Source organism: Mirounga angustirostris, unplaced genomic scaffold (assembly GCF_029215605.1).
Source record: "Mirounga angustirostris isolate CCGP_5_RB_7025 unplaced genomic scaffold, mMirAng1.0.hap1 SCAF_9, whole genome shotgun sequence".
NCBI lineage: Eukaryota > Metazoa > Chordata > Mammalia > Carnivora > Phocidae > Mirounga > Mirounga angustirostris.
Window position 1 is genome coordinate 6,950,430 of NW_026991717.1, and position 26,949 is coordinate 6,977,378.

Consider the following 26,949-nt stretch of genomic DNA (forward strand, 5'->3'; position numbering starts at 1 on the left):
CCCGCTGAGCAGGGAGCCCGATGCAGGGCTCGATCCCAGGACCCTGGGATCATGACCTGAGCGGAAGGCAGACGCTTAACGATTGAGCCACCCAGGCGCCCCTGCTCAATATTTTTGAATGAATGAATGAACACAGGAAGGGTTAGGTAGGGAGGCTATTGCCTGATGGCTAAGTATGTGGCACAGGGATTAGGGCAGGAAATAAAGTCCAAATTCCCCCTTCTGGTGAAGAGGTTGCCCCATCCAGCCAAGCTGTGCTCCCTCCAGGCTCAGTGGCATATCTGAAATTTATCAAAGGCTGGACCAACCAACTTGGTCACCTGGTAGCTTTGTGGACATTCATCTGACATCTGTTGGGACTCAGGAGGCTTTGAGGCCAGAGCCACAGAGCAGTAGGTTTGGAACAAGAAGTCAGAAATTTAAAGTCTGCTACTCGGTTCATTGAGAGGGTTGACTTTTTCTTGGGAGAAATGGCAGAAAGAGTATCTGACAAGCATGGCTGCTGGCTCAAAAGGCGGGTAATAGTAGGAGAAGGAAGACAACCAGTTCCTAAACAGGTCAGGGATCTGCGTTTAGACAAGGTTACCAAATCCTTAAAGAGAGGCCCTTCCAGCTGGGGGATGAGATTGGGGGAGACTGGGTGTTGGGTGGGGGGCGATTAGCCAGTGATAAACACTCCTGGGCCTGTGGTTTGCTGATCAGCCCCTCAAGTCCTGCCCAATCTGGGGCTCTGCCTCTAGGCCTCCTTGGGTTTGATTTTGTTCAAAAGAAAACCACAGTCCAAATTGGAGTCACTTATGTTAAGGCTCACATCAGTAAACCAAGACTTAATACCTAACCTAACTGCACTTTCAACCCTCCCAGGAATGTAATCTTTAACCAGCCAACATGGAATTTCCTGGTCAGCTCTAGGAAATTTACTGATAGACCCTTTCCAAGGAGGACAACTTGCCTAAAACAATGCATTCCTTGCTAATAATTTCCTTTTTTCCTGCTCCCTCTCTGCCTTTAAAAATCTTTCCTTCTCTACAGCTTGACAGAGCTCTTTTCTACTTGCTAGATGGGATGCTGCCCAATTCACAAATTGTTTAATAAAGCCCATTAGATCTTCAAATTTACTTGGGTTAATTTTGTTTTTTGTTTTTGTTTTTGTTTTTTTTTAATTTAATTTAATTTAATTTATTTATTTGACACAGAGAGCAAGAGAGAGAGACAGAGAGCAAGCACAAGCAGGGAGAATGGCAGGCAGGGGAGAAGCAGGCTCCCTGCTGAGCAAGGAGCCCAATGCGGGGCTCCATCCCAGGACCCCGGGATCATGACCAGAACCGAAGGCAGACGCTTAACGACTGAGCCACCCAGGTGCCCCTAATTTTGTTTTTTAACAATTTCCAGGGAAGAACTTGATGTTCTTCCGGAAATGGCCTCGCTCCGGTCTCATTCATGAGATGGGTTGTCCAGATGTCCAGCTGGCCCACGTAGAAAGGCTTTGAGCAGAGCCCTTTAAAAATAGATTTTTCTAAAGCATTTCTTCCACATCCTTTTGACTCTGCAGACCAAAACCCAACCCAGATGTGGGCATGTTCCCCAGCAGATGAAAACGCCTAGGACCTCTCTGGGCCCAGGAGGAAACTGTACCGCATGCCACTGATCTCCTGGAAAGGAGAGAAGGAGACGAACTTTACATGAAGAAAATAAATGTGCCTGAGTAGCAGTTTGATAAAGATCACCAGGCAGGTAAGATGTGAAGCTGGGGCTTGAATCCAGGTGCCGGGTCTAAATCTATCTGTACGACCCCCGGCAGCCTGTTCCAGAGGAGCAGACAATCCCGGTGAGGAGACATCTCAGGGCACCGCTCCACTATGAATAGATCTTGGCTGGTTCTGAATGTCGGAGCTTCAGGTGTTCAGAGGAGGGGAAATTCGTCAGGGCGGAGGGAGTCTCCAGAGAAATCCATGAGGACAGTGGTCAACTGAAGCCCCAGACGAAGTATGGAAAATCACACAAAGGAACCTCAGAATTTGGCCCACCCCTTCGGTTTCAGTGAGAAAACACTTTTACGTTTTTCAACTGAAAGCATATTTATTCGCCAGCACTGGCCCCTGGCCCTTGGTCTCTGGCTTGGAAACAAAAGGGGGTTGTTTGGTCCCTGGGTCGGGATGTTTGCTCACAGATCATGATGTGTGTTCAGAGCATCTGGTTTGGGAAAGGGGGTGTGCACTTGGAGGGTGTGAGTGTGGGGCCGCCTCGAGGCTCTGCTCAAGCCCACATGATGCCTGTGTTCACCAGTGCTGGAAAGCAGAGGGGGAGGCGCCGGGCCCCCTGGCCTCCCGTGCACTTGGAGGGTCATCGCAAACCAGCATCCTGGAGGTGGTGTAGACCTCAGAGGTCACCTGTCCTCACTGTCCCTCTCCTACACTGTCCTCCTGACACATGTCCTTTGCTTCAGTCCCTTCCGGCACAGGGAGCCCACCGCCCACCGCCCACGAGGGGAGTCCGTCTCCCGTTGCATACATAGCTGCCATCACTGGGGAGCACTTCTTTCTTTCTCTCTCTCTCTCTTTTTTTAAGATTTATTTATTTGACAGAGAGAGACACAGCGAGAGAGGGAACACAAGCAGGGGGAGTGGGAGAGGGAGAAGCAGACTCCCCGCTGAGCAGGGAGCCCGATGCAGGGCTCGATCCCAGGACCCTGGGATCATGACCTGAGCTGAAGGCAGACACTTACTGACTGAGCCACCCAGGCATCCCCCTGTCTCTCTATTTTAAAAAGATTTTATTTATTTATTTGAGAGAGTGAGTGAGAGAGAGCACGAGCGGGGCAGGGGAGATGGGGAGCAGGCAGAGGGAAAGGGAGAAGCGGGCTCCTGCTGAGCAGAGACCCCGATGTGGGGCTCAAACCCAGGACTCTGAGATCATGACCCCAGCCGAAGGCAGATGCTTAACCGACTTACCCACCCAGGCGCCCCTCTCTATCTCTTTAAAAAATATTTTTATTTGAGTGTAGTTGACACCCAATGTTACATCAGTTTCAGGGGTACAACATAGTAAGTCCACTTCTCACTACGTTATGCTGGGCTCCCCACAAGTGCAGTCCCCATCTGTCACCACACAACACCATTACAGTATTGTTGACCATATTCTCTATTCTGTCCCTGTTATTCCCATGACTTAAGCACTCCTCCCCTCGTCTATAATCTGCTTTGCCGTCACCTCCCACACCCTGGATCTGGTTCTGCCCAAGGGGGATAGTCATGTCATTCATTCCATAAATATTTTAGGGGTGCTTCCTTTCCTATTGCTGGGCACTGTGCCCAGGCCTGGAGATGAGGATCCCTGCGGGTGAGGATGAGATAGATGAGTGACAGGCAATTTGTTTCAATAAAAAAGTCACCGCCATCCACTTAGTTGCTCAGGCCAGAACCTGGGTGTCATCTTTGAGCCCTCTCTTGCCTAACCCCATACATCCTGTCTGCTGAAAAGTCTTGTCAGCTCCACTTCCAAAATCTTTCCAGTATTTATCCTTTCCTTTACAACTGCCCCCACCACTCACCATCGCCCAGCTCCTAGCAACCACTGTCCCTCCCCTGGACCACTGCCCTAGTCTCCTTGCTGGTCTCTGCGTCTCTCTCGTTTCTCTATAACCCATTCTCCAAAGAGCAGCCGGAATCAACCTTTAAAAACAATGGCACTCTTCTTCCCAAAGTCCTTCAATAGAATTTTCTTTAATGTAAGTTTTTCCCCAAAGTGCAAAGTATATTCAAAACACACACCTTGAGGCATTGTCTCATAGTGAACACACCTGTGTAGCTAGCTACCAGAACAAGATACAGAACATTTCCAGCCCCCAGAGGCCCTCTTGTGCCTCGATCTGTCCCTAGCCCTCCAGCCAGAGTAACCACTATTTTGACTTCTAAGCCATTGGTTAGTTTGTCTTTCTATATACACAATTACAGAACATGTACTCTCTTGTGTTTGGTTTCTTTTTCTCAACATTTCATTTTCTGCGTGGTATAGAGTGTGGATTTTAGTCTATGTGCAAAAGTAAATACATGAAATCTCTTGGAGGGGTACAGCACATCGGAAGGCTATTTGGAGGATCTACCATAGCCGAGTATGTGCATGCCTTGTGATCTAGCAACTCCTAGGTAAATATCCAACAGTTATGTGGGCATGTGTTCACAAGACATGCACAAAGATGTTAATATCAGCCTCAAACTGGAAACCATCAGGAGAGCATTATTATTGCTCCATTTTACAGATGAGAAAACGGAGGCTCAGAGAGATTGAAGAATGTCTAAGCCCTTTCTTGCTGCTATAACAAAATACCAGAGACTGGGTAGCTTATAAACAATGGAAGTTTCCTTCGCACAGTTCTTGAGGCCGGGAAGTCCAAGATTAAGGCACCAGCAGATTCGGTGTCTAGCAAGGGCCTGCTTTCAGGTTCATGATTGGTGCCTTCTCGCTGAGCCCATAATGTGCTGGAAGGGGCAAAGGAGCTCTCTGGCCTCTTTTATGGGAGAGCTAATCCCATTCGTGAGGGCTCCACCCTCATGACCAAAGCACCTCCCAAAGTTCCACCTTCTATCACCATCACATTGGGCATTAGGTTTCAACATATGAATTGAAAGCAAAGAACTTGCCCAAGATCACCCACTTGGCATAATGCAGAATGAGGATTCAAACGCAGACAAGGCCCCACCAGGGCTCTGGTCTGTCTCTGCAGCCTCTCTGGGTTCTTCTCCCCTCACCCTTCGTCAGTCCTGATATGTTGGCCCTCATGCTCCTGACTAATTAGCTAGGCTTGTGCCTTTCTCAAGCCCTGCCCCCCTTTTAACATTTTTAAAATTTTAGAATAGTTTCATATTTATAGAAAATTTGCAAAGACGGTTCAAGAGTCCCTATCGATCTCTTACCCAGTTTACCCTATTGTCAACACTCTACCTCACCATGGCACATTTGTCACAACTAAGAAGCCAACATTGGCACGTTATTATGGCCTAACCTCCATATTTTATTTGGATTTCGCTAGCCTTTCCATTAATGCCTTCTGTTCCAGGCTGGCATGCAGAATGCCACATACACTTAGCATCATGTCTTCTCGTCTCCTCTGGGACAATTTCTCAGACTTGCCTTGATAGTTTTGTGCAGTATTGGTCTAGGGTTTTGTAGAATGTCCTGAAACTTGGGTTTGTCTGTGGTTTTTCTAATTTTTCTAAAGGGTGATGGGTTCCTGGAAGGAAGACTACAGAGATAAAGCCCACTTCTCATCCTATCATTTGGGGCAATGCAATCCACAGGACTTATCACTGATGCTGTTCTCCTTGATCACCTGGGGAAAGGAGAAGGTACCTTTTCTGAAACATCGTTCCACTGAAGAGTTACTATTCTTTCCATCCTTCCCGTACTTTGGAAACAAGTCACTGATCACAGTCCCTGTTCAAATGAGGGGAGGGCCAGTAAGCTCTACCTGCTAGAGAGAGAGTAGCTACCTAGATTATTTGCAGTTCTTCTGTATTCGTTCGCTCATTCATTCATTCATTCATTCATTCAATTATTTGTACGGCTATGGACTCATGGATATTTATTTTATACTTTGGGTTATAGTCCAATAGCACATTATTTCTTTTGTTGCTTATCTTTTTCCCGTTTCGGTGACTGGGAACTCTTTTAGCTTAGCTTTTTTATCTGTTTCACATCCCTCATCCTTTTGTTTTTTAAAGCATTTTCTGGATGCCCCAGGTTCATCTTGTGTTCTCTCTGCCCTAGCCCTAGAATTGGCCATTTCTCCAAGGAGCCCTGATTCCTTTCATTGGAAACATGTAATACAGACCAAGGTCTGAGCACTGGGCTGTCGCTGCTTCTAGTCCCTGTTAGCAGACAGAGCTAGGAAACATGCACACGCATTCTAACCTGTGTGTACGCACATATACACGCACCTACGCGTATATATATGCATATCCATAGTTATTTCTGCACCTGTCATCTGTATCTAAATGAAGATAAGCAGGAATGCATACACTTCCTTGTCTCAGGCCAGGATGCAGGCACACGCAATTTCAGAATTGTTAACCCATATCCCCGTGAGGAACAACTGGGCTGCCTCTGGGGTTCAGCAGTTATATACAGTTCCTTTTGTCTTTAGCCTTATGGTTTCTAGTTCAAACACTGTTTCCCAAAGTTATTTAGGTCAATTCCTCTCCACACCCCTCCCTGCCACACTCCAGCCCCACCCCCCCCCAACCCCACTGCTTACAGTGAAGTTATTTATATACTTAGATTCTTTTGTCACAGTCTGGAATCTTCCAACTTTCTGGATGATTTTTTTAAAAAAAGAGTTTATTTATTTGACAGAGAGAGAGAGAGCACAAGCAGGGGGAGCGGCAGGCAGAGGGAGAGGGAGAAGCAGGCTCTCCGCTGAGGGATGCAGGCTCCATCCCAGGACCCTGGGATCATGACCCAAGCTGAAGGCAGATGCTTAATGGACTGAGCCACCCAGGCGCCCCTCTGAATGATTTTTTTAAATGTGCATATGTTAAAGCTCAATCTTTGGGCTGTCAATTTCTACCCATTTGGCAGTTGCTTAGCATTCTGTATCTACCACTCCAGGATCCTGCAGGATAATCCCATCACCTAAAATTCCCCCAGGCCTCCCCTCTGCAATTAACCACCTACCCCTTCCCCAAACCCCTGTCAACCGCTCATCTGGTTTTTTCGCCCCTACAGTTTTGCTTTAACCAGAATGTCATGTAAATACAATCACACAACATGTAGCTGTTTTGATCTGTGTTCTTTCACCTAGCAAAATGCATTTAAGGTTTCTTCATGTTGATGTGTGAATCAATAGCTCAGTCCTTTTATCACAGAACAGGATCCCATTGTATGGGTGTTCCACAGTTTATCCATTCACCTACTGAAAGACAAGGTGGTTGGGTCCAATTCTTGATGACGATGAACAAAGCTGTGGTAAACATTGATTTTTCAGCAAATAGGTTTTTGTGTTACCCGAAGTTTTAATTCTCTTAGGTAAATTACCTAGGAGTGCGATTGCTTCGGGGTCAGATGGCAATTCTATGTTTAACTTTTTAAGAAGCTGCCAACATGTCTTCCAAAGTGGTTGCACCGCTGTGCATTCCTCACCAGCAATGAACGAGCATTTGGCGTGGTCAGGTTTTCTGGATTTTAGCCATTCCAATAGGTAGGCCGTGATATTTAATAGTTGTTTGCATTTTTATTTCTTTAATGGAAAATTATGTTGAGCATGTCTTCATAGGCTTATTTGCCATCCATAGGTCTTTTTTCTTTTTTTTTTTTTTTCCTGTTTAGATCTTTTGTCCATTTAAAAAATTTTAAATGTAAATTTTAAATTTAAAAAATCTGTGTTTTCTTATTTTGAGTTTTAAGATTTCTTTACTTATTCTGGATACATGTTCTTTATTAGATGTGTGGTTTGCAAATATTTTCTATCAGTTTTCGGCTTGTCTGTTAATTCTTTTACTGGTGTCTTTCACAGAGCAAAGGGTCTACTTTTGATAAAGTCCAATTATATCGATTTTTCTCTTGTGGATCCTGCTTTTGGTATTGTATGTATGTAAAACTCATCCCCAAACCAAAGATCATGCAGATTTTCTTCTGTTTTCTTCCAGAAGTTTTATAGTTTTGGGTCTTATAGTTAGGTCTATGATCCATTTTGGGTTAAATTTTGTACAAGGTGTGAAGCTTGTTTTCCACTTGATTTTGTGGCGCACGGACATCCAATTATATCAACGCTATCTGTTGCGAAGATTCTTTCTCCACCGAATTGCACAGCTCCTTTGTCAAAACTCAGTGGACTTTGTTGGTGTTGGTCAGTTTCTGAGCTCTTGGTTCTGTTCCTTTCGCAGAACTTTTGCCTCCTCAGATCCTTGTAAGGCTGGCTTCTTATGGTTCAGGGTCTCAGTGGGAATGTTACCTTTTCAGACGAGGCTTTGCTAGTCACCCACCTAAACTGGTCCCACTTCTCTCCTCCGTGTTATGTCACACAATCATGTCCTGTCATCTCTGGAGAACTTGCTAGCACCTGAAATAGCTTCTTTTTCTCTTTTTTTAAATTGAGGTATCCTTGGGCACCTGGCTGGCTCAGTCAGGAGAGCACGTGACTCTTGATCTCTGGGTTGTGAGTTTGAGCCCCACATTGGGTGTAGCGATTACTTAAATAAATAAACTTAAAAACATAAATTGAGGTATACTTGACATGTAACATCATATTAATGATCTTCTTTCCTTACCTATGTAAGGCACCTGTGGACAGCTGTTCCCTTCGTGCCTGGAATGGTGCTTGGCTCAGGGTTGGTGGAATAAAATAATGATTCAATTTTAAATTTTATTATTTATTTATTTATTTATTTATTTATTTATTTATTTATTTAGTAAACTCTACCCCCAACATAGGGCTCGAACTCATGACCCCAAGATCAAGAGTCACATGCTCCACTGACTGAGCCAGTCAGGTGCCCCACTCTCTCTTTCAAAATTAATTTTTTGGGGCGCTCAGGTCATGATCCTGAAGTCACAAGATCGAGTCCCCCATAGGGCTCCCTGCTCAGCAGGGAGTCTGCTTCTCCCTCTGACCCTCCCCCGTCTCGTGCTCTCTCTCTCTCATTCCCTCTCAAATAAATAAATAAAATCTTTAAAAAAAATAAATTTTTTTTATCGTGGTAAAAAACGCAAATGCAATTTACCATCTAAATCTTCTTTAAGTATACAATTCAACAGGGTCAATTATGTTTGCGCCATGGTGGAGCAGAATCTCCAGAACTTTTTCATCTTGCAGAACTGAAACTCTGCCCCCCTTCAAGAGGAGCTGCCCTTTCTCCCCACATCCCAGCACCTGGCAACCACCATTCCACTTTTTCTTTCTATAAATTTGACTATATTTTTTTCAAGGTTTTATTTTTAAGTATCTGTACATCCAACACGGGGCTCGAACCTACAACCCCAAGATCAAGAGTCACACGCTCCTCGGACGGAGCCAGCCAGGTGCCCCTCTATGAATTTGACTACTTTAGATACTTCATATAAGTGGAATCATGAGATTACACTTTTTGTCTGTTTGTGACTCAATTCTCTTTCGATTGTTGTTTTTACGCAGACATGTGTCTCTGTGTGAGGTACTTTTTACCTAGGTGTGCTGTTTGTGAGTTCAGAGGGACAGACGCTGTGGACAGGCACTCTGCTTGGCCAATGCACATTCTTTCACCGGCAAACTTACACATCCTTTTCACTTGTTAAAACAACACTGTGCTGTGTCTTAGCACAGTTTGTTTAGCTCTTCACCTCTGGGCATTTCGGACTGTTATCAATTTTTCAGAACCATAAATAGAAGTACCATGTGCATCTTTGTACATTGCTTTTTATTTGGGTAATTTCCTTCCAGTGAATTTGCCCAAAGCAGAATACAAGGTCAAGTTTTGTAGGTCTTACTACAGTCAGACTATGATTCGGACACTGAATCAACTTGTAGTTCCACCAATTAGGTGTAAATGTTTATTTCCCTCCTCACAGCCCCATCAACTTCGAGTTTTGTCAATTTAATGGAATTTTTGTTAAGTTTCTGGAAGACAGAGTATGATCTCTGATTGTGTAGGGGTGTGACTAATTAAAAAATAAAAGCATACCTGGTTTCCTATCATATACATGAACAAAATCTGAAGCTTTTAAGTGGACAACTGTTTCAGATGATCATGGTACGACCATCTTGTAATCCTGGGATGCTCTAGTACTGGGTAAAAAAAGTGTTCAGGCCAAGGAGCTACTAGCCCACTGAACTCTACAAGGGTCAGATCATACAAGAAAATCCCCTCCTTCTCTATCCTTTCTTCACCACCCCTTGTGGTCCCAAGGCTTAGGTCTTTTGTTTTTTTCCTCAGTGAGTCTAGCCAGTGGTTCTCTTATTAGTTTCACATTAGCCTCATCTGGGGAGCTTTAAAAAAATACTCATTCCTAGGCTCCACAGGGATTGAGATTTATTTGCTTTGGAATGCATCCTGATCATCTGTATTTCTATAAAAATCTTCCCAAGTGACACTAATGTGCAGTGAGGGTTTCCAGCCAATGCTCACCACAGTTACTGCTTAATAAATGCTGTTGAGTGACTTACTGATTTGAGACAGATTTCTGAAGAGTTGTATTCTTTTTTATTGAGATATAATTCACACAACGTAAAATCCATCCTTTTAGAACGTGAAGTTCCGTGGTTTTTAGCATACTCACCAAGTTATGGAACCATCATCACTATTAAATTTCAGGACGTCTTCATCACCCCCAGATGAAATCCCACTTGCATGAACCATGACTTCTCATTCTGCCCTCACCCCAGCCCCTGATAGCCACTCATCGACTTACTGTCTTTACAGATTTGCCTGTTCTGAACATTTCATATAAATGGAATCATGGCCTTGTGCGTCTGGCTTCTTTCACTTAGCATCATGTTTCCAAGGTTCAGCCATGTTGCAGCGAGTATTAGATCTTCATTTATTTTTATGGTTGAATAATAGTCCATTGGATGGATATACTACTTGGTTTATCCATCCATCAGCTGATGGACATTTGGATGGTTTCCAGTTGCTGGCTATTAATGTTGTTATGAACATTCATGTGTAAGCTTTTGTATGAACATATGCTTCCAGTTTTCTTGGGTATATATCTAGGAGTAGAATTGCTGGGTCATATGATAACTCTCTGCTTAAACTTTTGAGAAGCTGCCACACTAGTTTTCAGTGTCTGCACCATTTTACAATCCCATGAGTAATGTGTGAAGGTTCCAATTTCTCTACATCCTCACTAACACTTGTTATGATGTTTTTTGGATTATAGCCATCCTAGAGGGTGTGTGAAGTGGTATCACATGTGGTTTTGATTTTGATTTACATTTTCCTGATGACTAATAATGTTAAGCATCTTTTCATGTGCTTATTGGCTATTTGTATATCTTTGGAGAAAGATCTATCCAGATTCTTTGCCCATTTTATTTTTATTTTTTATTTTTTTAAAAGATTTTATATTTTTTAGAGAGCGAGCGAGAGAGAAACAGCATGAGAGGGGAGAGGGTCAGAGGGAGAAGCAGGCTCCCCGCCGAGCCAGAAGCTGGACGTGGGGTTCGATCCCAGGACCCTGGGATCATGACCTGAGCCGAAGGCAGACGCTTAACCATCTGAGCCACCCAGGCGGCCCGATTCTTTGCCCATTTTAAAACCGGGTAGTCCTTTGTTGTTGAGTTACGAGTTATTAATATTCTAATATTCTGAATATTAGGGCCTTATCAGACATGTGATCTGCAAATATTGCCTCTCATTTTGTGGGTTGTCTTCTTGCCTTTTTGATAGTGTCCTTGGAAGTATAAAAATTTTAAATTTTGATACAGTTCAGTTAATCTACTCTTCAGTTAATCTACTCTTTCCTTTGGTTGTGTGTGTTTGGTATCAGGTCTAAGAGACCATGCCTAATCCAAGGTCACGACGATTTATACCTGTTCTTTTCTAAGAGTTTTATAGTTTTAGCTCTTATATTTAGGTCTTTGATCTATTTTGAGTTAATTTTTATATAAAGTGTGGAAGTCCAACTTTATTCTTTTGTGATTATCCAATCATTCTAGCATAATTTGTTGAAAAAAGTTGCTCTTTCCCCACTGAATTGTCTTGGCACTTTTGTTGAAAATCAATTGACCATAGATGTATGGATTTACTTTTGGATTCTTAATTCTATTCCATTGATCCATATGTCTATCCTTATGCCAGTACTACATGGTCTTGCTTAACGTAGCTCTGTAGTAAGTTTTGAAATTGGAAAATAGGGGCGCCTGTGTGGCTCAGTCGTTAAGCGTCTGCCTTCGGCTCAGGTCATGATCCCAGGGTGCTGGGATCGAGCCCCACGTCCAGCTTCTGGCTCGGCGGGGAGCCTGCTTCTCCCTCTGCCTCTGCCTCTCCCCCTGTTCATGCACTCTCTCTCTCTCTCTGTATCTCTGTGTCTCAAATGAATAAGTAAAAAAAATCTTAAAAAAAAAAAGAAATTGGAAAATAGAAGTCTTCCAAACTCTTTTTTCCCTACGAGATTGCTTTAAAGATTCTCGGTTCTATCCATTTCCATATTAATTCTAGGATCAGCTTGTTAACTTCTGAAAAAGGGCAGCTGAAATCTTGATAGGGATTGTGTTGATCTTATACCAATTTGGGGATTATTGCCATCTTAACAAGATAAGTCTTCCAAGAACAAGTCATCCATGAACAAGGATGACTTTCCATTTATTTAGGTCTTTAATTTCTTTCAATGATGTTTTGTAGTGTTCAGTGTACAAGTCTTGCACTTTAAATTTATTCCTAAGTATTTTATTCCTTTTGATGCTATTATAAATGAAATTTTTTTTCTTTAAAGATTTTATTTATGTATTTGAGAGAGAGAGAGATGATAAAAAGAGTCATTTAGATAAAAGTCAATGTGACCAGCAAGTCTCTCCCCACCCTGGTCCCCTGGTTTCCTTCCCCTTAGGCAACCACTATGCTCATTTCCTGGGAGACTGTCTATAGCTGCTTGCCCGCCAGAAGGGCAGAGGTGAATAGTTGCTCTGGAGACCGTATAGCCTGCTAATCCTAAAATATTTTCTATCTGACCCTTTGTAGAAAAGGTTTGCTGATTCCCTTTTTAGTCTTTTATCATTTCAAAGGATGCTGCTATGATACGCTAGGACATCTTTGTATATATGTCATTTTACACAGTGAATTTGGATGGAAGGAATGCTCTTAAGTGCAAGGGCTAGGTCTTAGGGTCTCCGTCTCGGTCACTCTGGTAGGTATTACCAAGTAGCTCTCCGGAGAAGTTGAAGCAATTTAGACTCCCTCCGACAATGCATGCTTGGGCTTGCTTCCCACAGCCTCGCATTAACAGTGCGCTAATAATTCGGCTTGGGCCTGCTTCCCACAGCCTCGCATTAACAGTGCGCTAATAATTCGACACTTGCCAATCTGATAAGTGAAACCTGGCACTGACTGTACTTTTAATTTGCATTTTTCTCATTATGGATAAGGGCTAAGCATCTTAAGTCTAAAATTTTAAAAAACCGAAACACCGAACAACTCCTCCCGAGGCCTTCCCGGTCCAGTCGACTCAGGACTCGGGGGCTTGGTCACCCGCTCCCCGCGGGACGCGGGGCGTGGCGGCGGGAGGCGGGAGGCGGCGGCGCGGACCCCTCGCTGCCCCCCTTCCCTGGCTGGCCGCGGAGCCCCGCCCCGGGCCCGCCTCCCGAGGGCCTGGGCGGAGCTCGCGGGCCGGGGGCGGCGCCGCGCTGCCTGATTTATTCCCGTCCAGGAGCCGGAGAGAGAGCCCGGCGGTGTGCACGGCCCGAGCGCCCGCTCCCGCGCCCGCGTCCCCACGGCATGCCGGGCCCCCGCCTGCTGGCCGCGCTCTGCGGCGCGCTCCTCTGCGCCTCGGGACTCTTCGCCGTCTCCGGTGAGTCGATCGCGCCGCCCTCTGGCCCTCGCCCCTCCTCTCCGCGCCGTTCGGAAGTTCGCCGCGGCGCCCTCCCTCCACCTCCCCTGTTTACAAACTTGGCCAAAGAGCCGGGGCCGTGCGGAGGGGCGACTTCTCCGGCTGCGCCCCGGCCGGACGCGGGGATGCGCTCGGCCTCTCCTGCGGTCTCCGCGCTCGGGCGTTCTGGGCGGTGAGAGAGGCTTGAGAGTGGGGCGGGGACTCGGGACACCGGGTGACAGCCCCACGGCCCCCAGGGATGGGGCTTACACATAACAAAGGAATCTGCTGTGTCGGGCCTCTCTTTTCCCATCTGTAAAATGAGGCCATTGAACTGTGCCCGACTCTGGAGCGTCTTCCACCTGGAAGTTAATAGGACCCTTGTATTGACAAGTCTTGTCCAGCCAACTTTCCCTGGCTACTCCCTCGCAAGCTCTGGTCATTGGAGTTTTGCATCCCCGCTTGTAGGTGTCTGGTGGGATGAGCGAGGACCGGGAAGGCGGAGGAAGGCGGAGGAAGAGGATGGGGTTCTGGGTGGGGTCCAGGAGGGGGGGGGAGCAAGAGCCTGGGGAGGGACTTGGAGAGGGCCGCCCCTGGACTGGTGGCTTCCGACTCCCTCCCGCGGCCTTGGCGTGCCGCTGTATCTTCCTTGCTCCTCCTCCCCCGCCGAGGAGGCCTCCCGCGCACAGCTGGGCCTCCGGCGGGCTGGTCCTGGGGATGCCCCATTTCTTCACCGTGGGGCCCACACAGCCTGTCGCCTCCAGGGCTTTGAAGAGGTACCCGTGGTCGGCGCGCTTCGGGCACCCCCTCCCTCATTTTCTCAAAGAAAGCAGGGGTGTGGGGGGGTCAAAGCTGAGCCCTGGCGCTGTCTTCCTGCCACAGTCCGACCCCCAGGCCTGGAGCCAGAACCTCAAGGGCCCTCCAAGCTCGCGCACACTTGGGGACTCGCAACTGGGGGCTGTCCAGCGACCCTGAGACCCAGCTGGGTCTTTGAAGTCCCTTTCCACTCCTCTCTGTCCCCACAACCTGAGCCCTGGCTAAATGTTCCTGGGGAACTCACCCAAAAAGACAGGACTCTGAAATCGCCAAGGTGGTTTTGTAGAGGGTGATCTGGCTTTTCCTGAAAAGGGGAAAGTACTAGGACTGTTGTGTGCAGGTGAGTCAACCTAAGACCTGTGCTGGGGTGGGGGTGGGGGTAGAGGCCACCTTTCACTGTCCTTTTTTCCCCAGTGGACCGCTTTGCCCTGGAGCAGAATGGAGAGAGGGTGCGGTTGGTTGGGGAGAAGGGGAGTTGGATTTTGTTGGGACAGGAGCCCAGGACTCTGGTCATTCCCAAGGCTCTGTCTGTGGCCCGCAGCCTGCCAGGTCAGGGGAGGGGATTAACCTGCTATTTAAAGCCACTGACTAATAGCTCATTGGGAGCCGCCTGTCCTAAGCTCCCAGGCGCAGCCGAGGCGGCGCTCAGGGCTCTAGTTCTCATTAACGGTGTTTGCTGTTCCCTCTGCTCCCTTCTCCGGAGCTGGCCCAGCTCTCTGGAGCTTTGGGATTTCAGGAGCCCACTACTTCCCCCCCGCCCCCCACCTGGGATGGCATGACTCTGTGGGGAGGAAAAGCGATTTCTCGTGTCTTACCCCACATGATGGGCTAGGCCCTTCTGGGATGCGAAGGTCAGCTAGGAGATCCCCTACCTGCCTGCCGGCCTGGTGGGGTGCACCAATAGCTCAAATCTGCCCCCCCCCCAGCCTGAAGTGGTGTGGTCCTCTCCAGCCCTCCTCCTCCGTCTGCAGTGGTTCTCAAATCTGCTTTCCTTCTCACCTCTTCACCTGAATTCCTCCTCACCAGGAGGCCCGTGCAGCCTCTTGCCTGAGCCACTCCTGTCAGATTCCTACCCCCGAGCCCTAGGGATCTTTGTGTAGCCCCAGGGGAGCCCATCCACAGCTCTGCAGAGGGCCTTTTCTCCATACTCTACTTTCCAGAACGGGAAATGGCTTCCCCACTCCCACCTCACCCTTGAGAATCTCTGATTTTTTTTTTTTTTCTTTTTTCCCCTGGTGGACAACGGTGGGCAGCTGAAGGAAGGTTAAGGGTCTGCAGGATGGAAAGTCTTTGAACTTGTCATTCCTAAGGTCCCTGCGGGTCTGGCCCCTACCTACCCTTTCTGCTCTGTCGTCCTGTTCTCCAGCTTGCCATGGCCCTGTGTTCCTGCCCTCTTTAGAATATTCTTTCCTCACTCCCCATTCGGGCACACTCCACTCCATCTCTTAGACCCAGCTCACCTGTCCCCGCTGCAAAACTTCCAACTCTAGCAGAAACCATACTTCCAGCAGCCCTTCATGCAGGCTTCTGTCAGAGCTGGTGCTGTCTCTTCATCACCCAGTGACTGTCCCTCTCTTTCCAGTGGTTTCTTGAGGCCTGGACCACACTTGGTTCCCCTGTCTCAGCGACCCAGCCTGCACATGATAGCCCCCTCCCGCCCCCAGTATTTACTGAATGAATGACTTGCTATTCTTGAGTCTGAGCTGGTGACATTGCAGGTGACTTCTGTGACTCTAGCCAGTGCCTGAATGGTGGGACCTGCTTATTGGGCCAGGACAACACCCCCTTCTACTGCCTGTGCCCCGAAGGCTTCACGGGCCTGATCTGCAATGAGACAGAGAAAGGTATCTGCCCTGGGCCCTGCGTCCCTCTCCACACCCAGCTCCCAGCTGCATCCCCGGCTGCCGGGCCCAGTTCATCCCCGAGTGGGCGGTGGTCCCCGGCACCTCTCCTGTGGTGGTCAGCCAGAATTTCCCTGGAAACTCCCCGTGCCACTTGGAAAGCCTGGTGCTTCCCTCACTGGGACTGATTCGCCTGCACCTGACCCTTCTTGGCGCCAGGCTGGCCCAGGCTCCTGTCAGGCAGAGGAGGGAGGGGGAGGGGATGGCAGGGGGAGGCGGGCAGGGGGCTAAGTTTGCACGGAGTGTCCTTTTGGGGCATCCGCTGCTGCCTGTCTCCGTCCCCAGCTCCTTCCTGATCCCCTGCACAGCTTACCTGCCTCTCCATCCCTAGGTCCTTGTTTTCCAAACCCCTGCTACAATGATGCCGAATGCCAGGTGACTGGCGACTCGCACAGAGGGGACGTCTTCACCCAGTACATCTGCAAGTGTCCTCATGGCTATACAGGTGTCCACTGTGAGACCAGTGAGTATCTGGGGCTGCCTGCTCTGATGGGGGAGGTCCTAAGCAGCCCAGGCCATGTGCTGGCCTCCTTCCCTGCCTCAGGACCTCCTCTGGTAGACTGGGGGTAAGACAGAGCCTTAGTTAGCGGTTCTGTTGTCCTGGACTAGTCCCTGCTTGGCTTCTGTCCTCAGACTGCTGGCCAGGCCTGATGTCACTGCAGGGGAGTGAAGGGTGGTGGTGGCCCCAGAGGTCAGGAAGTGCTGCTGCCTGGGTCACCACGAACCAGACACACAGCATTAGGGTTAAGTCCTGAGAGTTTTCTACCAAGAGGGGAAAACAAACACATTCTGAATCTTAGGGCCCAGGAGGTCAGTAAGTAAGGCTGGGGCCTTGGAGTCTGACAGTTCCTGGCCCAAGTTTGACTGCGGCCTCATCACAGAGCTCAGGGAGGAGGGAGAGGCCTGGGCAGGCCGGGCCATCCCCTCATGGTCAGGCGGTCAGAGGCCCGGCGTGTGCAGAGGGGCTGACCTGCCTGGCTTGCCTGGTTATCCACTCAGCCACAGAATGGCCCTGGGTGGGTGCCCAGCCTCCAGTGCTGGCGGTGGCTGTCCACGCTGTCCTCCCTCCTGGCCCAGCTGGAGTCCCTCCCACCAAGCTGGGACTCGTCCTCGCCTGCTGAGGGCGGGCGGCTGAGTCCGCATCTTCAGAGCGTCCAGTTTCTTCGGTCCAGTGGGTCTGCCGCTAAGCATCTTGGGCAGGGGCAGACGGTTCCCCTTCAGGCAGATGTGGGGATGCTCTCTGAGGTTTGCGGATCTGCAGAAGGAGGAGGGGGTGCTGGGCCAGCTGGGTGGGCGCTGGGGCCTGGGGAGAGCACCTCAGAGGAGGCGGCACGGAGGGCCTGTCCCCTGGGCTCGGGGCTGAGGCCGATGTCTTTTGAGATCCTGGGTGGAGGAATGTGTGCATGTCTCTGTGTGTGCGTGTCTGTAGTTGGGGGGTCACTACGGCAGACAGCCCTGGGTGGGGCCAGGTGTGCCCACTAATTACTGTGCGGGGAGCCAAGGCAACCATGGGTGTGCCCGAGTTGCAATTACCCGCCTAGCCTTCAGCTTTCGGCCTGGGGTCTGCTCCAGGTTGGATGTAGCAGCTCCTGGGGCAGAAGGCAGGAGGCAGCCGCAAAGGGGGGGGGAGCCCCCAGAGGGAACATTGCAGCCCCTCCTTGTTAGGTGGTGTGTTGCCTTGGAGCGCAGAGGGACCCCACAGGCCCACAGAACGCACACTGGGGTCCCTTAGAGTGTGGACATGTGAGGTGTGAGGACCTGGTTGCAAATCCTGGCTCAGCCCCTGGCCAGTTCTGATCTTGGCTGCATGGCTACACTTTCTGGGCAAGAGTGGCCTAGCACCAAGCTCAGCATGAACCTGGGCTGTTGTAGCAAGAATAGATCTATCCCTGGCTTCTCTGCATGGGGGAATCTCTGGGGGATGAGAGGGGCTCGGCCCCCTAGGACCACATCCCTGGGGTAATGGTGAAGGTGATGGCCCCTTGGCCAGGGGCAACTTGGCGGATGGCTGGTTTAAGACCAATAGTTGGAAGGAGCAAAAAGTAGGAGAGAAAATGGAATGGTATTCACGCCACACCCAGGAAAGTCCTGCCAGTGGGGTTGTAGAAAAGTCCAGGCAGATTTGCTTATTGCCTTTTTTTTTTTAAGATTTCATTTATTTTTATTTTTATTTTTTTTAAGATTTTATTTATTTATTTGAGAGAGAGAATGAGAGAGAGAGAGAGAGAGAGAGAGAGAGCATGAGAGGGGGAGGGGCAGAGGGAGAAGCAGACTCCCTGCTGAGCAGGGAGCCCGATGTGGGACTCGATCCCGGGACTCCAGGATCATGACCTGAGCCGAAGGCAGTCGCTTAACCAACTGAGCCACCCAGGCGCCCAAGATTTCATTTATTTATTTATTTGAGAGAGAGAGACCTCAAGCCGGGGGAAGGGGCAGAGGGAGAAGCAGACTTCCCGCTGAGCAGGGAGCCCGATGCAGGGCTTGATCCCAGGACCCTGAGATCATGACCTGAGCCGAAGGCAGACGCTTAACGACTGAGCCACCCAGGCGCCCCATGATTTGCTTATTGCTTTATGTCCTGTACAAATATTGGTCACTGCCAACTGGGGTGCCCCTTCTCCCAAATGCGTCCTGGGGAAGCCAGGGGTTGGGCTGGATATGGCGGTCCTCCGGGTGGGCTGAGGACACTGAAGAAGAGCAGGTCACACTGGAATTCCCTCCCTCCAGTCCGGTCCCTGCCCCCACTCTCACCCCCCCGCTGCTGCTTGACGCCCCGTGAAAACAAGACCATCTACCACAGCCTGACAGGAGATTCTGGCCGCCAGTCCCAGCAGTGCCACGGGTGCCGGCCTGGCCTGGCCTGGAACCTTCGGGGCAGCCCTGGGTCCAAGCCCCCCATGGCTGTCTGCCCCTCCCACCCCCCCCTCCTCACCATGCACCTTTTCTTGGGCCCTGAGAGTCCTTTCCTGGTCTCTGCTCTGGGTCTCGGTAGAGGCCACACTGTGTTATTTTCTGGTCCTCTGGGGCCCACGTGCTTGGGTGGCCACCTGACGGCCGCCTCCCCCCTCTCCCCGCACCCCTGCAGCCTGCATCATGCCGCTGGGCATGGAGACGGGCGCCATTTCCGACTCGCAGATCGCCGCTTCATCTGTGCACTTGGGCTTCATGGGTTTACAGCGCTGGGCCCCAGAGCTGGCCCGTCTGCACCGCACGGGCATTGTCAATGCTTGGACGGCCAGCAACTATGATAAGAACCCCTGGATCCAGGTATGGAAAGAATGGCTCTGGGGCGGGCGGAGTGGTGGGGGGGGCAAGGTGAGGGGAGTATGCCTGCATTTGGGGGGTCATAACCAAGGTCCAGGTAGCAAGGTCATGGGTTCCCATAGGTGAAGTATCTGTAAGTGGAGGGCAGTCTTGCGGGGGGCGGGCGGGGGTGGGGTTCCTGGAGTGGTGGGGCCGGATGAGGAGGAGCAGACCCCAGGCTGTGGAGCGGCTGTTTGCACTGGATGAAGCCTTTGGGGGCCTCGTCCCTCTTTGTGTGCTTCCCTGAGCACTGGGCCCAAAGCTCTGAGAGGCCCCGATGAGAAAGCCCCCCTCCTTTCTAGATAGGGAGGGTGGAAGGAGTCTAAAGAACCCAGGAGATAAGGGTACCGTCCTCCCTCCTGGGGTCCAGGTGAACCTGATGCGGAAGATGCGGGTGATGGGCGTGGTGACACAGGGTGCCAGCCGCGCAGGCAGTGCCGAGTACCTGAAGACCTTCAAGGTGGCCTACAGCGTCAGTGGACGCAAGTTCCAGTTTATCCAGAGTGCAGAGGGGACAGGAGACAAGGTGAGGGCTCTAAAGAAGGGCTGTGGTCTGCACCCCCTGGGGCTCCAGAGCTATTTGAGGGCTCCCAGTGGAGTGAGGGTATGCTGGATAATTAGCCATGTGGTGGGTCATCAGCTGCCTCTTGGTTCCCAGAATTTGGGAAACCCACGTCAGGCCCATGTTCTGTGGTTCCTACTTTATAGATGAGAATAACGAAACTCAGAAAGCTTCAATGACCTGTTGAGGGTGGCTGTAGTTGTGGAGGTAGGATGCATTCTGAGCATTCAGGGCTACCATGTACGTTGTGCAGGTTGTATACTGCTCAAGGATGTCATTACTAAGCACCATGCATGATGTGGACATCATAGGTTTGTGTACTTCTGCCTGTGGGGGAATTAGTATAATAAAGTGTCTTGAGAAAGGAGTGCCTTATCCTAATTTGCAGAGGCACCCTATAGATGATGGGTGGCCCTGTGTGAAAGGGGTTTATGCCCACGCCCCATGATGACCAAGAAAGGTCTGCGAGGGGAATCTGTGTTGAGGGCTGTGGGTGGTCAGAGGAAGAACTGGCCCCCTGCTCGCTCTGCTAAGCCCCATGTCTGCCTCCCAGGCCTGACGAGGGAGGTGAGGCAACCCCAGGAAGCTGGACTGCCCACACTGACCCATTCCTCCAATCTGCTTTCCCCCTAGATATTTGTGGGTAACATGGACAACAGTGGCCTGAAGGTCAACCTGTTTGACTTCCCTCTGGAGGTACAGTACGTGAGGCTAGTGCCCATCATCTGCCACCGGGGCTGCACCCTCCGCTTTGAGCTCCTTGGCTGTGAGCTGAATGGTGAGTACAGGGGGGCTGTGGTCAATGCTAAGAAATGGGCTTCTCTGCCCACTTCCTTCTCAGCCAGGCCGAGCTGGGTAGGACGGCAGCAAGGCGGGGGACCTGGGCTCCCACAGGAGATGCCCACGGGAGGGATCACCTGGCTCTCAGAGCGCTTGCCTCCGTGTTTGTGATCTGCCAACCCTTGGCATTTGGGTTGGTGGGAGAAAAAGAAAAAGACACCCTTTCAGTTGTCGAAGTATTTTCTGTTATTCTGATTGGTTCCTTGAGCTTCTAGAACATGTAGCATGAGTTCTGTTTTACAGACGTCAGCTCCATGAGGTCAGGGAGTTTGTTTTCTTCACGGCTCTAGTCCCAGTGCCTAGAACAGTGCCTGGATTGTAGATGTTCAATAAACATTTAATGAACGAGTGAATGAATACAGAAAGGGAGGCCCTGATAAATTATTTATCAAGTGCACACAAGCTGGTAGGTATTAAAACTTGGTCTAAATCCCTGGGCTTTTGACACCCACCCACTTAGTGTTTCTCTCCCCCCACCCCTGCAACCTCCCCCAGACCTCCTGTAACTCATCATTTAAGAGAAACGTGGGGACTTCTAGAGTCCTAGGGCTGGAGCTGATGCCTTTCTGCTGCCCTTTCCAGACAGAGTCCCAGATGGAGGGATGGGGGGTGGGGGGCACCAGGAAGAGACCGGTTTTCTGATGAGCCAGGAAAAAGTCATCACTGGCCAGGTCAGGCGGCAGGGGCTGGGCTGAGCAACTTTGTCTCAGCGCGGGGCTCTCCCGGGGCTATTTCCCTCTCTTTGCAGACACAGCGCCACCTGCTGGCCGCTGGCGGAACTGTAGGGCTTGCTAGGCAGAGCTGCAGAGCCAAAAGGTGGCTCTCTGCCTTTCTTGTCTTACTCAAGACCCGTCCTTTTAAGATTTTTTTTTTTTATTTGAGAGAGAGAGAATGAGAGAGAGAGAACACATGAGAGGGGGTAGGGTCAGAGGACGAAGCAGACTCCCTGCCGAGCAGGGAGCCCGATGGCGGTACTCGATCCCGGGACTCCAGGATCATGACCTGAGCCGAAGGCAGTCGCTTAACCAACTGAGCCACCCAGGCGCCCAAGACCCGTCCTTTTATTTATTTTTTTAAAGATTTTATTTATTTATTTGAAAGAGAGAGAATGAGAGAGAGCACATGAGAGGGGGGAGGGTCAGAGGGAGAAGCAGACTCCCTGCTGAGCAGGGAGCCCGATGGCGGGACTCGATCCCGGGACTCCAGGATCATGACCTGAGCCGAAGGCAGTCGCTTAACCAACTGAGCCACCCAGGCGCCCAAGACCCGTCCTTTTAAAGTGTGAATTTAAGTCATCGCGTTCCCTCTCCCAGGGTCATTGCCTTTTTGAGCCTTACTGTTTAAATGGGGAGTTACAGACTGCCTTCTGCTAAAAGAACATTTAAGCTATTGGTACAGGACAGGTCTGGGGGCTCTGCAGCCTTTGGCTATTAAAGTTGCCTGCATGGTTCATGGTCCTATCCCAGCCGTCTCCCTCCTAGGCCAAGAGAGGGCGAGCCTGGCAAGCTGTGGAGGCTGTCCTGTCTGCTTTCCTCAAGATCTGGATCTTCTCCTTTCCCTAATTGGCATTCCAGTGGGCTGGTGAAAAGTGTTGGTGTGTGCGTTTATATACACGTGTGTGCGTGTGTGCACATGTGTGGGGCTGAGGTCTGGGCATGAGGACTCCCCTGTTGGGATGACTTTTGAGTGGAGGCTTGAATGACAGAGCAAGCCCCATGAAGAACTTGGAAAGAGCATTCTAGGCATGTGAGGAGCTGGCAAGTGCAAAGGCCCTGGGGCATGCTGAAGGATAGGCTGGCCAGTGGGGCTGGAGCCTAGAGAGTGAGGGGAAGCTTACTGGGTAGTGAGGTTGGAGAGGTGGATGGAGCCAGACGAATTGGGCTGTATGGATCATTTTAAGGATTCAGATCTTTATCCTCAGAACAAGGGGCAGCCATGTGGGGGTAGGGGGAGTGCTAATAGGACAGGATTGGAGTGTGTCTAGAAGGGATCCCTTAGGCTGTGTGGGGAGAATGGGGGCAGAGGGCCATCGTGGGTGAGGGCAGTCCTGTGGGAAGGTAAGGTGGCTTGGGTCAGGGTGGTAGACTGGCTGGGTTGGGTGGGTTACAGTCCTCAAAGTGAGCTCCGAGGACCCAGTAGTGTGAGCATCACCTGGGGGCTTGTAGAAACATGGGCTCCAGCCCCACCCTAGACCTGTGGAAACAGAATCTTCATTTTAACAAGATCCTTGGTTGGTCTACGAGAAGCACTCCTCCCTGGGGTCCTTCCCAGGGTCACATAGTGAGGGATGGAGTGGAGAGTCCTGGCCTTTGGCTCAGTGCCCCTCCCAACGGCATTTCCCCTGGAAGCCTGACTTTTTCAGGAGGCCCAAGAGTGAGGGGGCACCAACTTCAGGGAAGCAGTGGATCTGTAGAGGGGTCCCCCTTGAGCCTAGGATCATGGCATACTCTGCAAAGCTGCCCCAGGCCTGAGGCTTCCCAGGAACACCCCGCCTCCCAGCCCAGTAGCCTCTCCCTGTGAGAGGAGCGGGGGGATGACCTGGCGAACACCCCTCACAAGGAGGTGGTGCGATTAGCAGGTGGATACCTACACAGCTGGAGGCAAAGTCTTTAGTGGCCCGAGTGCAGGCGTCTGGGGAGATGGTGGTGTAAGCACCATATACTCCAGCCTGCTCCCAGCTGGAGGCGGGGGTGTCCAGGCCTGCTTCCCCCACCCCCAGAGGCCCCCAAAGGACAGAGCGGAATGAGGATTCCGCCAGGCGTGAGACACACCCATCATTCTCTCGGGAGTTTTGTCTCCTCCTGTCCCCCCCTAACTGTTCTGGTCACCTGCAGGTGGGGATGACTGTGCCGAACAGCTGGGCACGTTGCTGAGTGGGGCAGGCCTGTGCCCGGGCCCGAGTGACAGCACCCGGAGTGGTCAGTGTTGAGTGTGAAGGCCCCCTGGGGGACTCCGAGGGAGGGGCTGCTGGGTAAGGGGACGGGATCCGCCCTGAGCCCCGGGGGTTCCAACTGCTCTCATTTCCACCTGCTGGAGGACAGCCGTGTCCCCTTCATCCCCGGGTTACCAGCAGGTAGGCCTTTATGGCTCTGGGAGGGGGCGTGCCTGGTGGCAATGATGTCACAGCCTGGTGTGGTCATTAGGAGTGTGTGTGTGTGTGTGTGTGAGATGTGGGCACACTGCTTACTGTCTCTCAGCCTGCTTCCTCGCCTGCAGAATGGGGTTACTGATACGGCTTTCAGGTTCCTTGTGGTAGATGAAATGGCAGAAGTGAGCCCTGGATCAATGGGATGCTTGTTGCTGATGTTCTTGACAAAAATCATAGGCCTCAGCCTTGTTACATAGCAGCTGGACCGTAGGAATGAGAGAGAAGGGCTGAGTCCCGTGGAGGCCCAAGGCCTGCCCAAGTGAGGTGGTCAGGGCAGGCTCCTTGGAGGAGGTGTCTCATGAGTCCGGCCTCGAAGGCATGGGGGAGGTGGTGTCAGGGCCTGCCCTCGTGCAGAGGGGGCAGGTGGTGGGGGATCTGGGAAGGGCAAGTCAGGGTCGGGTGTGGGAACGGAGAGCGGCTGGCCCAGGTGAGGAGTCGGTGAGGTGGGCAGAGAGAAAGCACAACGGTTGGCTCTAAAACCAAGAGGCTGCCCGGGGCTGGTCAGGATCCACAGCTCCTCCCTGTGGTCGCCTCATGCTGTTGCTTCTGGGAGGCTGCGGGTCCTGACCTCCGTGACAAACCTCCTTGCTGGCAGGATGTGCTGAGCCCCTGGGCATGAAGGACAACTCCATCCCCGACAAGCAGATCACGGCCTCCAGCATCTACAGGACCTGGGGCCTGAATGCCTTCAGCTGGTTTCCCTTCTATGCGCGGCTGGACAAGCAGGGCAAGTTCAATGCCTGGACCGCTCAGACCAATGATGCCTCTGAGTGGCTGCAGGTGGGTCGGGGTGCAGGGCTGCAAGGCTGGGGTTGGGTGGGATCTATGGGGTCGCTGATCTTTGACCTCCGCCCAGCCCAGGCTCCTGCTCCCCGAGAGGAAGTGTCTGAAAAGCCTTGTTTTTCTTCAGATTTGTTTTTTTTCCCTTCCCACGTGCCCCACCTAGGGTGTGTGTGTGTGTGTGTGTGTGTGTGTGTAGGCAGAGGAAGGGGTGAAGGGGTGTGTGTGTGTAGGGCCATCCCACCAGCTGCCACAGGGTGACAAGGCTGAACCCATGGACAGGAGGGCAGGACAGAGGAGGGACACCTGACCCAGGCAGGCACACCTCAGGATTTCTCTGCCTGACTTGGCGTCTGAGAACACACCATGGGGCAGCCCTTGGATTTCATGAAATTGGGAACCAGGAGAGGCACAGAAAACTGGACTGTCCACTGATCTTAGAGATGAGGGAACCGTCCCGGCAGGGTGAGGATTTGCCTGGGCCTCACCTGCTGTTGGCAGCAAGCCAGGTGTGCAAGCCACGTCTTGGGACTGCCTGTCCAGAGGCCTCTGGCAGGCTCCCCAGGATGGTCAGGGACCGGGGGCAGGAGGTTTGTCTCTCGGCCCCCAGTCGCCATCAGTCTGTGGAGCCGGGTTCTGTGAGGAACTGCCTGCATTTGGACTCGTTCGAGATCCCTGCCAGGCTGCGGACAGCCCTGTAGGACCCCTCAGGAGCCGCTCCAGGAGCTCTCCTGTCCTTGTTCTCTTCGTACCGGGGTGGGGTGCGGTGGGGATCAGCTGCAGGTTGGCCAAGGCCCAGGCTGTGAACTCTAGCTTCACTGCAGCGAAGTGCCTACCAGAGCGTGACAAAGTAGGTGACAGGGTTTATGTCCATGGTCTAGATGAGGAGGTGGTGCAAATGAAGTAGCTTCCCCCAAACTAGAAGTCAGACCCCAGCCTGTCTGCCTTTTCCCACTTTACTGGAGAGAATGGTCTACACAAAGAAAATGTGGTTGGTTTTCCCTGTAGGTTGACCTGGGCTCCCAGAGGCAAGTGACCGGCATCATTACCCAGGGGGCCCGAGACTTTGGCCACATCCAGTACGTGGCAGCCTATAAGGTGGCCTACAGTAACGACAGCATAAACTGGGCCGAGTACAGGGACCAGGGGGCCATCGACAGCAAGGTGAGTGTCTGGCCGGCTGACCTCCTGTCACCTGTCCAGGGGTGCCCTTCGAGTCTGGCCGGGGGCTCTGAGGGGAGGTGGGGGGGGCTGGCCCTGGGGCCCTCCTGACAACCCCTCTGCCTCCAGATCTTCCCTGGCAACTTGGACAATAATTCCCACAAGAAGAACATGTTTGAGATGCCCTTCCTGGCTCGCTTTGTGCGCATCCTGCCCGTCGCCTGGCACAACCGCATCACCCTGCGCGTGGAGCTGCTGGGCTGTTAGTGGTCAGCCTGGCTGGAGTGACCGCGACCGCAAGGGCCCCTTACCTGGTCCTCCTGGCCTGCTGTTGGCCCGCTGCCTCCTCCACCACCCCACCTCCTGACTGTCGGCGGCTGGCGGTGGGGGTTTCAGCCACCTCGCCTTCCCCCCTGCCCCGTCCCTCCCCTCCCCTCCCCTCCCCCGTGGCCCTGGCACCCACCCCTCCTGCCCTCCCATTCTCTTAGGCACTGTGGGAGTTGAGTAGGTCTGGGACGGACAGGGAAGGGTAAAGTAGGGAGTGGGGGTTACCTGCACCTCCCCGGATCCCTGGTTCTAGTCTCCTGTGTTTTCCCGACACTCGCTCCCGCACCCCACGTCCCACGTTCCCACGGCCCCCGGAGGAAGCCCTGAGGCACCAGGCTGGAGGATAACAGTCTCCTGTCCCTCAGCACAATGCTGCGCTCAGAGCTGCCACCTAGTCCCCGACAAGTCCCCCTTATCTTCCTGGAGACCTCTCTTGACCCTTGGCCTAAAAAGAGACAGAATGGGGTGGGGTGGGCGGGCTTATGGAGAGAAGGGGTGGAGGTGGGTGGCCTGGGGGGGCACCCTCTGTGCTGGTTCTTTCCCCCAGAGTACACAGGCAGCTTCCAAAATATATTTATGTCACCCCCTGGAACTCTTGCTGGGGTTCATCATTGCTC

At 51.5% G+C, this 26,949-nt stretch overlaps 1 protein-coding gene across 1 annotated transcript; it reads left to right on the forward strand.

Moving 5' to 3' along the window:
- The first annotated feature begins 1,584 nt into the window (after positions 1 to 1,584).
- MFGE8 (milk fat globule EGF and factor V/VIII domain containing) lies at positions 1,585 to 26,924 on the forward strand. The gene is made up of 10 exons (XM_045899424.3): positions 1,585 to 1,734; positions 13,336 to 13,476; positions 16,029 to 16,154; positions 16,543 to 16,674; positions 19,297 to 19,478; positions 19,885 to 20,040; positions 20,710 to 20,854; positions 24,660 to 24,844; positions 25,853 to 26,008; positions 26,135 to 26,924. Exons 2-10 carry the CDS (start codon positions 13,404 to 13,406, stop codon positions 26,270 to 26,272), a joined length of 1,293 nt encoding a protein of 430 aa, XP_045755380.1. The 5' UTR covers positions 1,585 to 1,734; positions 13,336 to 13,403; the 3' UTR covers positions 26,273 to 26,924.
- Positions 26,925 to 26,949: the final 25 nt, after the last annotated feature.